Raw genomic sequence first — 13,900 nt, 5'->3', positions numbered from 1 at the left:
GTTAGAACATACAGTATATTTTACTGAAATTGCCTGAATGAGAGAGATAATCATTGTTGAAATGATTATCCTGATAACTTCCTGCTAGGTGTAACATCTGTCAGCAATGAAATATTTTGGAATCTTAGTGAAACTAGCACTACATTGACACCAAAGCAGCGAGATTTTGACTCACGAGCTGTGAGGAGGCCAGGATCTGGCTGACAGTAAGAGAATCTTCCTCAGAGGACTCGTCTGAGTCATGGCAGATGGTGGGTCTGAGGCTGGGTGAGCTGCCTGACTGTTGACTCTCATCTTCCTCTTGGATGCGTTGTTCCACACGGTCCAGGCTGTCTATAGAGCGCCTCCTTGCCCCCCAGTTAAAACTGTCCACCGTCTCCCCCTGGCACAGAGACACACAGAGCAGTTTGGGGAAGAGGTTCGTGCTTCCATATACATACATTTATACACACTCATGCTTCCATACACACTCACACAAAAGCACGCAGTGTCATGCTCTTCTACAGATGTACTCTATACCATGAGTGTAGATCAGGCTGTCTAACAATTCATTCCTGGCATGAATATTGAATATCAACTGCCCAAAAAGCACATCAGTGAAACATGTCTGTTGATTTGACAAAACCCTCCAGAGCCATGACTGCCCAGGTTAAGGAGAGCTTCCTGCTGAAATAAGGACCAACTTTCAGTGAAATAACGTCTTGTCCTGATCCAGCACTAATTCCAGCCATCATTATATTTTACTTCAAAGAAGTTTCATGTTATTGATTGAGTAGGAGACTGGTATATTTATATTTCCCTAGCTTAGCGATGTTTAAAAGTGTTCAAAAACCATATCAAACCATGCATGAGTGGAATAACACCATGCACAACACTGCAAGCACAGGGAACGTGATAAGATGTAAGTAATGCTACAGTCCTTGCACTGAATACTAGAGCTTACCTGTAGCTCCTTCACAGTACAGACATACACAGAAAGAGAGGAAACCACTGAATATAATGTCAGAGACAGACGTTTGTCAGGATGTTTTAAACACTATAGCATCATATTCGAGTTCTGCCAAATGATCAGATTAGGAATGGGGGTAAAAAGGATGGGTAAAGCATAAACGTTACACATTTGTGGTGGAAACATAATTTCATAAATTGACCAATCAAGTATGCTCAAGCTAAAGCTCAAGCAAATTTTCCAAAGAAAATGAATTAATAACACAAACACTTTGTTATCGAGGACAAAGATGAAAATAACAGCAATGCCGGAACAGACTGTATTGAATCGGCAGTTCGTATATACAGTAGAACTACAGTACATCATTAAAATCCAGTGAAAAAGTGTATAACTTGGCTACACTGTGCTGCATTCAGTCCATTCAACTTGACATGGAATCATCTGTTTAACTGGCTACATATACATAAGCCATAAAGCCCCTAAACTGCACTATAATGAACAATTATGTCACACTTTAACATTCAGTTTAGAGCCCTTTCTTTCTTAAAAAGTCTTCTTGCTGCCTGTTGTCAATAAGACTTGGTGATTTATTGGTGAAGCTGGCGCTGGCTGGGTGACACAATACTCAGTATGTAAGAAAACAAAGGTGGCTGAACTCCAAAATAAGGTAAGTCAATGTTATTTCAGATATGAACAAGCAGAATGGCAATGCCTCTGAAACCAACAAGTCTAGTCTTCTTGTTACCAATCTGTATGGCTCAAATACCCTGAAATATACCTTGATCATGTTTGGATCAATGGCAAAATGTAATCAATTCAACTAATGGTAGAAAGGATAAGTCCTTACAAATCCTACAATTAACCACGTATTTTTGAGATATTGAACTCACAAGAATTCCATATCGATGGAATTACAAATGGACAGATTCACAAATGGCAAAAATCTTAGATAGCCAGTTCCTGAACATGAACGTTCTAGTAATATCACTATATGACAAACAGGAAGGAAGTTGCTGAAAAAACCTATTTCAGACATTTACCCTTGCTGTGACCTTGACCCCTTTTGGATCAATTTCTATATCTAATCAGTTCATTTGCTGGTTACAATGATAATTCCATATAAATCCCACAAACATTCAAACACTGGTTCTTGAGATATCATGCTAATGAGAATCTCGGACGGACGAACAGACGCACAGACAACCTGAAAATGTAATGCTTCCACTACCTTGTGCCGGAGGCATAAAAATGCCCTGCAAAAGCTTTCTTGTTTGCATATAGTTGGAAAATAAAGACCTCATACCTCTCCATCCTCCAGCTCCACGTCCAAGAAGTCAAAGTCACGGAAGACCCGGAACTGCTGTTCAGAGGTTGTGTCATCCATGTTGTCTGGATCCCGGGTCCCGTCCTCTGAAGACACCAGACTGGGCTGGTGATCGATCAGGTCCAGCTCTCCGCAGGACGAGAAGATCACCTGGAGATTCAGAAAAGGTGTCATTATAAATTTGATTTTATTTTACAGAATTATTTTCCAGGAATTATTTCACAGTTTTACTGACTGAAGGGTTTTTGCTCAGCCCCACTTCCTGTCCACACAGCGTCAACACGTTCACCAGCTTCTCTCTCGTTCTCTTCTACAGGATGAAAAGGAAGGAAGGAAAATTGGGTAACAATTCCTATGAAGCACATATTTATAAATATTTATAACTGTGCTCAGAATTCTTTGTAAATTGGCAATGATTCCTTATAAGCCATTTTTTTTTAACTCTAATAAAACTCTAAGTGTCACTATTCATTATAATGCCATGTGCTGTAATGTACAACCTTTATAACTAATAATGACCTGTGAATAATTACTAATTACTAAATAATTAATATTTATTAACAATTATTTTAAAAAATCATTATAACCATTTTAAATGGCTTACAAGGAAACACCAACTTCACAAACAGTTTGTCAAGGTAATGCTCTGACCTTACTCTCACTCTCTTAACACATAATTAATATCCAAAAGAACATCATGGTTATAATATTTGCTAATGCATGTATGGATGATACTGTATGCACTGGTGTGTATCTGTGCACAGATGTTTAAAACACACCTGAGATGACTGGGGTCGTTTCCAGCTGACAGGCACCAGCACGTGGTTGGTGTTGTTGGAGCCAGAGGAAGTGGAGGAGGTGCTGCGGGTCACGACCACCATTCCTCCAACCTTGTCATCCCTACCTGGAGATCCGTGCAGCTCGTCATAGCGCCGGCCAATTAACGGAGTCTGAAACACACACACACACAAAGTCAAAAAGATATTTAGGCCCAAATTGTTAACATGTAAAGCAAGCAAATAAACAAAATCCTATCTATCTATCTATCTATCTGTCTGTCTGTCTGTCTGTCTGTCTGCAGAGTTTTACCTGTATCTGTACCTAAATACAATACAATATAATACATACATACATATATAATACCTACAGTACAATATAAAATACAAATGAAATCACCATATCCACTTTCTCTTCTCAGTACAGGGACTGATGTTAAAATTAGTGCCTGTGGTAATCAACCACACGCTGCACGTGGAGCTCATTTCCCTCTAGCTCTGCTAGTGTGTGCTCAGTAGCTTGGCTCAGAAAATGATGACCAAACTCACTGCCAAGATGGATCAAACTCAACTCACTTTCCAGCTCCACTGGATTTTGTACTAGCTTTTTCTCTCTCTCTCTTGCTTCCATGAGGCTGAATGGTCTGTATTCTGTATCTGACAGAGAGGTGAGATCTGTTTAAAACCACTAAATGAGCTGTCTAGAACTCTCACTCTATTCGGGATGCAAGGCACCAAAACCGGACTGACATCATTTCCTGGAATTCATGCAGCACACAAATAGCTCAGTATTTGGTTCCCACACACTGACCGAGCTGGGCTTTCCCACACACTTTCAACAACCAGTGCCTTTAAGCAACGCTTTACTGCCTGCTTTCTCTTAAAGTGTGAAGTAGAGGTGAAGAAAATACACTTCCCTGACAGCGAAGCTAGAGATAAATGGCAGAGGAATAAGAAAAGGCCCCGCCTTGGAAAACTTGGTAACACTGGGCAAGTATGCCAGGACTGGGTGGTCTCCTTTTCAGAGAACACTTCACACAAAGATCTCAGAAAGTTCACAAGAAAAGGGGACAGAAAAAAAGGAATAAGATGAGACCATAATAAACTAAGGGAAAAGAAGAGAGGGCAACTCACCTCTGAGATGTCAAAGTGGAAATCGAGTGTTTTCCCGGGCAGTGCTTTGGATGCCGCGTCCCACACACGACTCACGTCCACATGTGAGACGCTGCTGCTGGAAGGAGACGAGGGAAGAACCAGACTGGCAGAACGAGACACAACTAACTTCAGTATGTTCAAAGCTTCCTTCCAGTGCGCCGTCTGGAATGCACACACACACACACACACACACACACACACACACACACACGTAAACAAAACATCCACAAAACATGTGCAGGTATGCAAACAGATACAAACCTCACATACATACACACACACACACACACACACACATGTACTCACACAAACAGAATCAGTCCAGACATAATAAAATGAAATAAAACAAAAATATTTAAGAAGATACACAGCAACCAGAGAGCCTTCTTACAAGCACCTGGATCTCCTTCTGTGTGTGTGTGTGTGTGTGTGTGTGTGTGTGTAGGCCTCAGTTATGTGGAGGCTGGCCAAGAGGGCAGAGTGTTTACAGAGAGTTGCTGGGTGTGTCTCTGAATTTTCTACCCAAATGCAAGGAAAAGGCTGAGAGATAGGAAGAGATTAGCAAAGCATTCTGGGAAATGAATTAGCAAAATTTTGATTACTTGAGATAATGATAACCTGTGCGCTAATGAGCAGTTAATCCCAACACATTAAATGTTCATGGAAAAAGACGGCTGGTCACAGTATTGAAATTCTGCATGAAACGGCCCATCAGTACCTCAGTGTCAACAGCTTCCACTGCATATTCAAAAGTTTTTAGAACCAAAACAAAAAATCTTTACTCCCTTTCATGTCATTTTTATGCAAAATGTCATAACACTATGTTGTCATCAGGAATGCCCTGAACCAGTTCCACTTGGAAGAAGCCCAAGACTCTCAATTTCTGATGGACCAGGGTTTAGTACAGGTGGTGTGTTCAAAATGGACAGAACAAAAGAAAGCATTTAATATATCCTCAACAAGTAACATAGGTGTGAGTAAAAGTGCCCTAAAATAAATTCATATAGTTCCCCCTTAACATGAATGTATTTGATGAGCCAAAATATGTTCTTTAATATCACCCTGGAGCTATGAGGCTAAAGTAACATAATGAAAACTAGCTATAATCTTCCCTTACATGTTAACACTAAAGAAGTACACCTCCAACACCAAACCCTGTGGTTTACAGTAATAGTGAAAAACATTCAGCAGTAGAATTACAGATATGAGAAGTAAATTATCTGAAATCTAACTGTAACTGAAGTCTGATTATTATAATTCGAGATAAGAACAAATTGTACCCCAGTAGAGAGAGAGAGTGAGGAAGACAGATAAACTGTAGCCACATGTCTGACAGTGCAAATGTACTGCAGAGACAGAGAAAGAAAGACTGAGAGAGATTGAGAGAAAGATCTCATCGAACCTGAACAAACTTCTCGATGGTGTTGAGCACATCGGTGTTGAAGCTTTTGGCCTGGATGCTACTGAGCTCCATGTGTGTGAGCAGACTGTAGATAATCTGCAGGAGACTCTGCTGCATGCTGGGAAGGCCTTTCTCCAACAACTGCCAACACATTGCATCACACCAGCATTACCTATTACTAGTATTATGTTTATATAATGCATATGCATAAGCATAAGCAATGTTTTATACTGAAATTGTTTGAAAGTAGTTTATTGGTACAGACTGCATAATATCATATCTACATAATATAAGTACAAAGTATAAAGATGAAAAAAGAAAGGAAGAAATAGGGAAGGATGCAGTCGGCTGGCTTCACGTGCCTCAAGGGGAAGCAAGTGATAGCCTTTGCCCTCCCTGGTTGGTAGCTGTCGTGTGATAGGGGAGAGCTGCCTGAGGGGTGGGAATTGGCCATGACTAAATAGTAAGAAAAAATTACGAAATAAAAAAATAATTGTTAAAACTGTTTTTTCATTCTCTTAATTTTACTGTTGTTCTTTTTTGGTGCTTAAATAAATAAATAAATAAATAAATAAAATAATTTTTTTTCCAGTTTAGAGTTTTATTATTGTTTTTGTTAATGTCATTTGTTGTTGATTTTGCAATTAACATTTAAAATTAAAATTTAATTTATTAATTATTTCCCCTTGAATTTTGTATTCTACCTTTTTAATATTAAAAGTGTGTTAGTTAAAAAAAAACTATTTTCAAGGCATAACAAAAGCCAGGTTTTTGCAAAGTGCCTGTTTACCTCAGCCATGTAGGTCACCATGCAGAGTGTGTTTTCACTGAAGGCTTCGTGCAGGTAGCGACACACCACGTTGACCCAGGACAGGCAGTCACGTGTGTATGAATGTGTTTTATACAGGGTCATCACATGGGCCAGGTTGGACAGCTTTGAGTTCTTCTCGTCAATGCAGACCTGAAAATTGACATGGGCAATGATTAGAGAAAAATCTTAACACTCTTTTGAAGAGCTATGTAATGGCGTTTGTGTTCAGCTGAGCTGACCTGAGCTATCCTCTCAGCCACGTCCTTACAGAACTGAGTGGGACAGTCGAAGTGTTGGACCAGGTGAGGGAGGAGACAGAGGATGTTCAAAGGAAAACCTACAAACAGCAACAGGATATTTTTATAAAACAAGACTACTCATACTGCACTCATACAATCTATACTAGAACAAATGCATACAAAAAATAGCTTATACATAATCCATGATTAAGGCTGCATTAATATATGCATAATTAACACTATATTGTTGCTAACACTACATGATAATATAGCTGCATTGTTATTAATACTGCATGACTGAAACTACATTACTGCTAATACTCCTTCATTAAAGGTACATTGCTACTAATATTACTAGAGTAAGGTTACATTACTTTATACATAATTAACACCACATTACTCCTTTTACTTATTTATTAAAGCTGCATTACTACCAATACTACTTTAATAAGGTGAAATACTACTAATAATACTGTACTAAAGTTGAAATAATATTAATACTATTTTATTAAAAAATACATCACTACTGATAGTACTAGATTAAGGTTACATTACTTCATGCACTACTTTATTACTATTACCCATTTATTAAAGCTGCATTACTACTAAAATTACATGGAGTAATAAAGATACAGTTGCGTTAATAAAGATACAGCATTGCTAATACTACGAGATTATGGTTACATTACTTTATGCATAAAAAACTTTATTAAAGCTACATTATTACCAATATTACATTACTAAAATTACAGTAGCACTAACTAAGCAAGCTTTGGTATAAATCTTCCAAGTAAACAGGCTAACAGCACACCTATGGACTGGGTCGTGTCCACTACAGACAGACGGGAGATGGGCGTGAGCTGGGAGAAAAGCTGCAACGTGAGCTCAGTGGTGGAAGCCGAAGTGAAGCCCTTGAGCAGAAGCTGCTGGAGCCCAGAGAATCCAATCCACCTCAGCTGGCTCTGGATCTTCTCCAGCTTTTCACGGTAATCTTGCTTCTCCAGAGAGACATGGGCAAGCAGCTTACCCAGCAACCGCAATGCCATCTGGTACTCAAACTCAAAATCTGACTCCATGAGGGACACGGCTGCCCAGAAGATGGTGGCAAGGAGGTTACGGGGATGATTGGCATTGGTGGGGTTGATGGAGAGTACATCATCAGTGCAGGAGGTGGAGGAGTGGGAACGCAGCTTGGCCAGGTTGCCCTGGCGCCGATGGGCATGGGCATGGAGGCGGTCCAGGGTTGCACTGCGAGGAACATCAGAGGAACGCTCTGCCTCACCAAATCGCTTAGGCACAGAGTAGCTTCGCTGATGGCGGATTCGCTCGGATGCAGTTCCTGAGCCAGGGGCCAAATCCAGCTGACTGGTGCTCTTTCTGTTCATTGTGAGCTTCCCATCAGCAGGAAGGTCTGGAGAAGAAGCTCTGGTAGAATATATAAAATATTTACATAAGAAATTAAGTTTGCTTTGACTACCTTTTAACAAAAATATGAGACTGATAACCTCTGCTACATGTTTATACATAACCTTTATTACATGTGACTATGAATTAATAAAAACGATGATTTGTTGTTTTTTAATGAATAAAAATGTGATAGTGCTGGCAAATTGCTGTAGTATAAGAGCAATAACACTGCTACAGGAAAATAATCAACTTCGAGGTGGTAACAGTAACTCTGCTTCGTGTCAGGCAGCATGACATCACCCCATTGTTGATTATTTTCCTATAACAGCATACTACCAAATGTTTTGTTCCTTACTTATAATTGCACTGCGATAAAACTGCTATGAAATATAACTGTAAAGAAGATAGCGTGTGTTAAATAGTGAGCATGAAGCTTAAAGTAAAGAGTCTGTGGTTGTTACCTTGTAAGAACAGTCATTAAATCATTGTTCTTCAGGCACTCGGCGAGGTTGTCCACTACAGATTCGAGAGTTAGGAGAAGCTCCATGACATAACCCTGAGAAAAAAATAATAATAAATAAGCATTACTGTTATAAATTTTGAGAAAGTCTTCTTTGCCAGATCAAACTACAAATATTTAATCCAATCTAGCGTTTAATCAGCCTCACCTGCACCTCCTCGCCATGTTCCCCCACCACCTCGACGAGGCGAGAGAGCAGGTCAGACACGGCCAGAGCCGAGAGCGGCTGCCTCAGAGCGCGGAACAGCTGGAAGGAGCGGCCGGCGTAATGCCTGGACGAGCTGCATAGAGCTGTCTGCAGAGCTACGTCACTCAGCTGTTGCTCCAAACATGCACCTGATTGCAAACACACATGTCACGCACAAACACTACTTCTATATATCAAGTATTGTTTTTATTCCAAATGTATGAGAGCTATAATAACAACAATTACCACATTATCACCATTATCGTTATAATGGAAAGCACTTGAAAGACTTGCCTGATTTGGACTCTTTAAAGACAGAAACGACATGATGCAGGAAGTTGGTGAGCTGCTCTGTGCTTTTTGAATGCTGGTTTTTAGGGCTGATATCTTCATGACACCACAATGGCCCAAATGGCCTAAAGATAACAGGAAATATACCATAAATATTACGACCTGTATGTCAAGGAAGTCCGCTTTATAATAAAGCTTATCGCTCAGCACATTGGAGTAAAATGGCATCTGTTATTCTCTGTGTTCAGAAAAGTCTAGCTTATATGATCAAAATCTGATCAGAAAGGTGTCATGTCATAACCACAGACACAACTGCACTGCTGAGTACTCGATTCTGATTGGTCAGACGGCATTGCTTTATTAATGTGCTCGTTCTAATACACTACCATTTCTATAACAACTTAACAACTAACACAGGGACAAGTAATCCGGATGTTCAACATAAACAAATTAAAAACTGTGTGTTATTGTTGATATTTTGAAGTTTTCTGTGAAAACCTGTTAATTTTATAATTATATACTTTTATTCCTAATCTTAATCCTAATTTTATAATCATATACTTTTAATCCTTGTTCATAACAAATCTTACCAAAAAAAAAACGAGTGTTCGAAGTGTACCATTTAGAAGTGTTATCATTAGAAGTGTTTCCATTTTAATTAAAGATTGGCAAAATATTTTTAAAAAAAAGTGTATATATGCTTTTGATATTATAAAATATATTTTTTATATAATTTCATGTTTTCTATATAAGGGATACCATATATTACTCAGCAAAAATAAGTTTGTCCCAAACAGTTGTAGTGATCACCACTAGGTGTCAGACAAAGCAAAGAGTGTCACAGGTTTATTAGAGAATGTGAGTGTTCACCGTGTGCTGAGGAACTCCACAAGCTTGCTGCTCTTCTCATCAGTGTCAGTGCTGCTCTCCAGTGTTTCTGACTCCTCAGTGGAGAAGTGCGGGAGGTTGCTGCTGCTGCTTCCCAGACTCAGACTCGAGGATGTAGACGAGGAGCTTAATCCAGAGTCAGGCACCGGAGACGCCTGGGCATCCCGCAGGAAATCCACACCACCTGGGGACACAACATGGGCATGAGGGGAAAAGGGGGCTTAAAGCATAATTGAGTCCAAAAGTCTGAGTCGACTGCTAAAAACTTTCATTCAATAAAACCCTGACAAATATGTCTCCAGCTGTAATGCATATTTCTAAAACTAGTGATATAGACGGGAGGAAAAGCAGTAGGGGTAAGAAACCTTAATCCCAAATGAAGCCTGAAGTCCTGCATTTCACCTCCAATTCCACACTTGATAAAGCTGTTAAGGTGCAGACTTACAGTGATCAAGTGATCGAGGGTTTGAGAGCATAAACATGAGCATTTGGGACAGTCTTAAAGACTTGATTACATTCCTGAATGTTGCCTGTTCAGCGATAAACACTCAGTGTCATTACTCTGAGAAATAGTGAGAAATAATTAGAAATAACTGTTTGTGACGGCCAGTTAATTCCAATAATACACCATGGCAAAATTAGCTGTCTACACACAGGAGCACCATATAATATAATGTGTAGGTAGGCTACAGTCTAGTTCATTTGTGTAATTATATAAATTAGATCATTGATCACACTCAGGTTAGCCAATTATTTTATATAATTTGTGACCTTCATGGCAAGATTAATTAACATTAATTAATTAAAACTTTATTTGAAGTCCCTTTTCCTCTGGTTTAACCCGCCTTGGTGTTTCCTGCTCTCTGATAGATCCCTGCTCATCATTGCATCGAGGTTTCAGTTACAAAGAGTAACTGTGTAATAACAAAGTAGGGTTAGACTCAAACTGAAACTTCGAACTGAAACTTATCACACTTACATAACTGCGTCATCAAGCATTATGCCAATAAAAGCGATGGGAACTGTTTAAAATAGGATATGAACACAAGTGTATGTTCTGTTCAGAGGTTAAATGTAAAGAAAACACACTCATAGGCTTTTCTCACACACTGTTGCCATCGGAATTGTGAAGTGCAGCAAATATTAATATAAAATATAATATTTTATATAAATATGAAAAGAATTGTACAGCAGCACATTTAAGTCAGAATTTCAAGAAACTTTTTATTATTTCGAGATACTAAGACATAGCGTAATGAAACGTTAATGACGGGTTTATATTGTTTATAAAATGCTGGAAATGTGGAAGCTGTCTTCATCAAATTTAATATACATACAATAAAATGAAATTATCTACTGTTTGAGTAGATAAAAAAGATACACAAAAACATACTCATGATATATTTCATGTTTATTTTAGTGTTTATTTTAGTATTTATTAGTTGAGTTTTAAATCATATGTGCTATTCTGAAATAATATGATTGGAAGTTTTGATGAAAGGACAGAGTAAGTGAACTTGCTCATACTGATGGCACGCATACAGTATACGTGGTGTGTGTATTTCTATCTATGTATGTTTATGTAGAGGGTTGACATAAAAATTAATCTCATTAGATGATAAAGTGACTCCGATTCAGCTGGTTATTTTCACATAACGAGACACAACCGGAGGCAAAGCGACTCGGCAGCGGAGGCTAGGCCATGACATGGGTATTAATCTCATTCACAGTGTTATGACAGAGTACAGTGAATAATGTATGATCAGTGTCAGTTCGGCTGAGACCAGACACGCTCAACTGAGCGACAAATTCAAGACCTCGTCTCACACACACACCAGCCGCTGGTAGATGCCCCTTTTAGGGCAGGAAGATAAAAACAGCGCAGTGGAATGCTCTAATCAGGGCTCTAATCAAGACGCTGCATACATATGATTGTTTTTGGCAAGGAATTCGTTTTCGTCAAATAAGTACGTCATCGTTTCTCCACCGAGACAGATGAGAATAGCAGTGCTGTATAAAGCTACTTCGGAAAGTGTGTTATGTCACTGACAAAGTTTCGTTCTAAAAATAGTGCATGAGGGTGTTGTTTTTCAGGAGAAACCACAGGTCTACAGAAGGTCAAAGTTCAGAGCTCATAAGAACCACTTGCTGATTGCTGAGATCCACTGAAAAGTCTTATGAATAATTCAGACCGCTCACACAAGAAGTGCCTAAAATTGGTACTAACCTGGAGTGTAGTATACAATAACAAATGCTTATAGTATATTTGTGCTACTGTTAAGACATATCTTAACACTAACTTACAGTCTCATTACTGTCTGAGACTAAACAATGAAGACATCCTTTAAATACAAAGATTTAGGTATTTGATGGAACATTTGATGAATTTTTTCCTTATTTACTTGCTGATCATTGGTAGGCTGTCATAAAACATCAAGTCTCCACATATGAGACCACTACAATCACAAGTACAGTAGCACAAATATACTATGCTATGTGCAACATGTATCTAATTATAGTGATCCATATCCGCCTTTTCCACTTACAGCTTAATTTCCCCGAATAAAATCCAATAAAAATCTAATACATTCCAATAAAATGCCACTCAGTTCACTTGTACGTATGTCAAATGGAGATTTTTAAAATCTACAGTATTTAACTTGAGCACATTTTTTGAAATTTATCCAAAAATGTTAATTCAAAATTTTTGACTGGCAAAAATTTTAGCTCTTTTATGCATTTATATAGATCAGAACAAGGGTTTCGTATACAGTGACCCCCTTGTAACTGTAAAAGAAGTTACCACCTGAGCACAAATATATTTACAAATATAGTCAACTATTCAAATATTAGGCTCACTATTTAAATGTGTACAATAATATCTAGGATATTTATTGGAGTCATATAATTTTTTTTCTTAACTTTCCACCAGCAGAACACACCACAAACCTTTTTAGAGGGAACATTTACATTGTTCGTGCCTTTGGTAATAAGATAAACCTGTAAGCCTGTAATTTTCTTTGCTATAACATAAACTGCAACTTCCCATCTATGATCATGAAAATAACTGAATCTTACACACAACACTACACGTAATTCTACAAAACCACACCTACTGAAACAGAAGGCAATAAGTACATCCTATGCTTGCCATGGCACCATTTCTGTCCTTCCTTTCTGGTAATCTAATAATTTAAAAGAATGCTACGGGCAGCACATAGCATGTAACACTGACATACCTGTGTAGAAGAACTCAGTCTGGTAGTTGGGTCGGGTGCCAAGACTTTTGCTGTGTATCAGTGTGGAGGAGACCAGGGGGAAAATCCTGCTGCAGGAGAGCGTGAGGAGCAAGTGCAGGAGAAGATGCTTACAGTGCTCGAACACCTCGGGCCGACAGTGGTCCATTCCTGAGTTGGAAACGCAACACATCGTCAAACATTAATATTTTGGTTAAACTTCATGCAGTGGGATCTAAAACTGACTCAAAAGTGAATAAGTCTAAGACTTAAATAAAATAGCTACGAAATTGCCGAAAACATGAGCCCTTCCAGGTTCCATCTTCAGCTGGTGGATGTGATTTCTGCGTTTTTTTTTTTTTCTTTTTCTTTTTTTGGTCCTTCTCACATTTATTCATTTATTTATTACTGTTTATAGTTACATTCAATGTTATGGTATGTCTGCAAGAATAGCTTGTGACTTTACCAAGAAACTCTGTGGTAGAAAACCGTAAAATGTAATAAAATGTTGTAATACCTTATAAAAGCATTATAACATTTTCTGAATGTGTTCATAGGTTATGGCCCTGAGAGAAAGTGTTACAAACTTTTAGGTTTTCAGCATGAGGATAAATGAGATTTTATATGTTTTTGAAAATATTTTGAGAGGAAATATTTATATAAAAGTGTGTAAAAGTTCCTATGAGAATGATTTTTGTAAAGTAAATAATTTCAC

General features: G+C 38.4%; 1 protein-coding gene across 6 annotated transcripts in view; it reads right to left on the bottom strand.

The window, feature by feature from the left end:
• Window positions 1-13,900, bottom strand: part of frya (furry homolog a (Drosophila)) — an 89,099-nt gene that overhangs the window by 11,579 nt on the left and 63,620 nt on the right. For 4 of the 6 annotated variants that reach the window (XM_053239545.1, XM_053239546.1, XM_053239541.1 and 1 more), the window contains exons 39-53: window positions 13,189-13,356; window positions 9,932-10,133; window positions 9,065-9,186; window positions 8,732-8,919; window positions 8,525-8,619; window positions 7,468-8,081; window positions 6,657-6,754; window positions 6,397-6,567; window positions 5,607-5,747; window positions 4,184-4,366; window positions 3,053-3,223; window positions 2,509-2,583; window positions 2,253-2,423; window positions 944-952; window positions 176-382 (exon numbers count right to left, since the gene is read on the bottom strand). In XM_053239545.1, coding sequence (XP_053095520.1) covers window positions 176-382; window positions 944-952; window positions 2,253-2,423; window positions 2,509-2,583; window positions 3,053-3,223; window positions 4,184-4,366; window positions 5,607-5,747; window positions 6,397-6,567; window positions 6,657-6,754; window positions 7,468-8,081; window positions 8,525-8,619; window positions 8,732-8,919; window positions 9,065-9,186; window positions 9,932-10,133; window positions 13,189-13,356 — 2,615 coding nt within the window. The remainder of the gene's footprint in view (window positions 1-175; window positions 383-943; window positions 953-2,252; window positions 2,424-2,508; window positions 2,584-3,052; window positions 3,224-4,183; window positions 4,367-5,606; window positions 5,748-6,396; window positions 6,568-6,656; window positions 6,755-7,467; window positions 8,082-8,524; window positions 8,620-8,731; window positions 8,920-9,064; window positions 9,187-9,931; window positions 10,134-13,188; window positions 13,357-13,900) is intronic. The other 2 variants (XM_053239542.1, XM_053239543.1) reach the window with 1 other exon arrangement.

This window comes from Pangasianodon hypophthalmus, chromosome 14, assembly GCF_027358585.1.
Source record: "Pangasianodon hypophthalmus isolate fPanHyp1 chromosome 14, fPanHyp1.pri, whole genome shotgun sequence".
Lineage (NCBI taxonomy): Eukaryota > Metazoa > Chordata > Actinopteri > Siluriformes > Pangasiidae > Pangasianodon > Pangasianodon hypophthalmus.
This window is presented reverse-complemented; position numbering and strand designations above follow the sequence as displayed.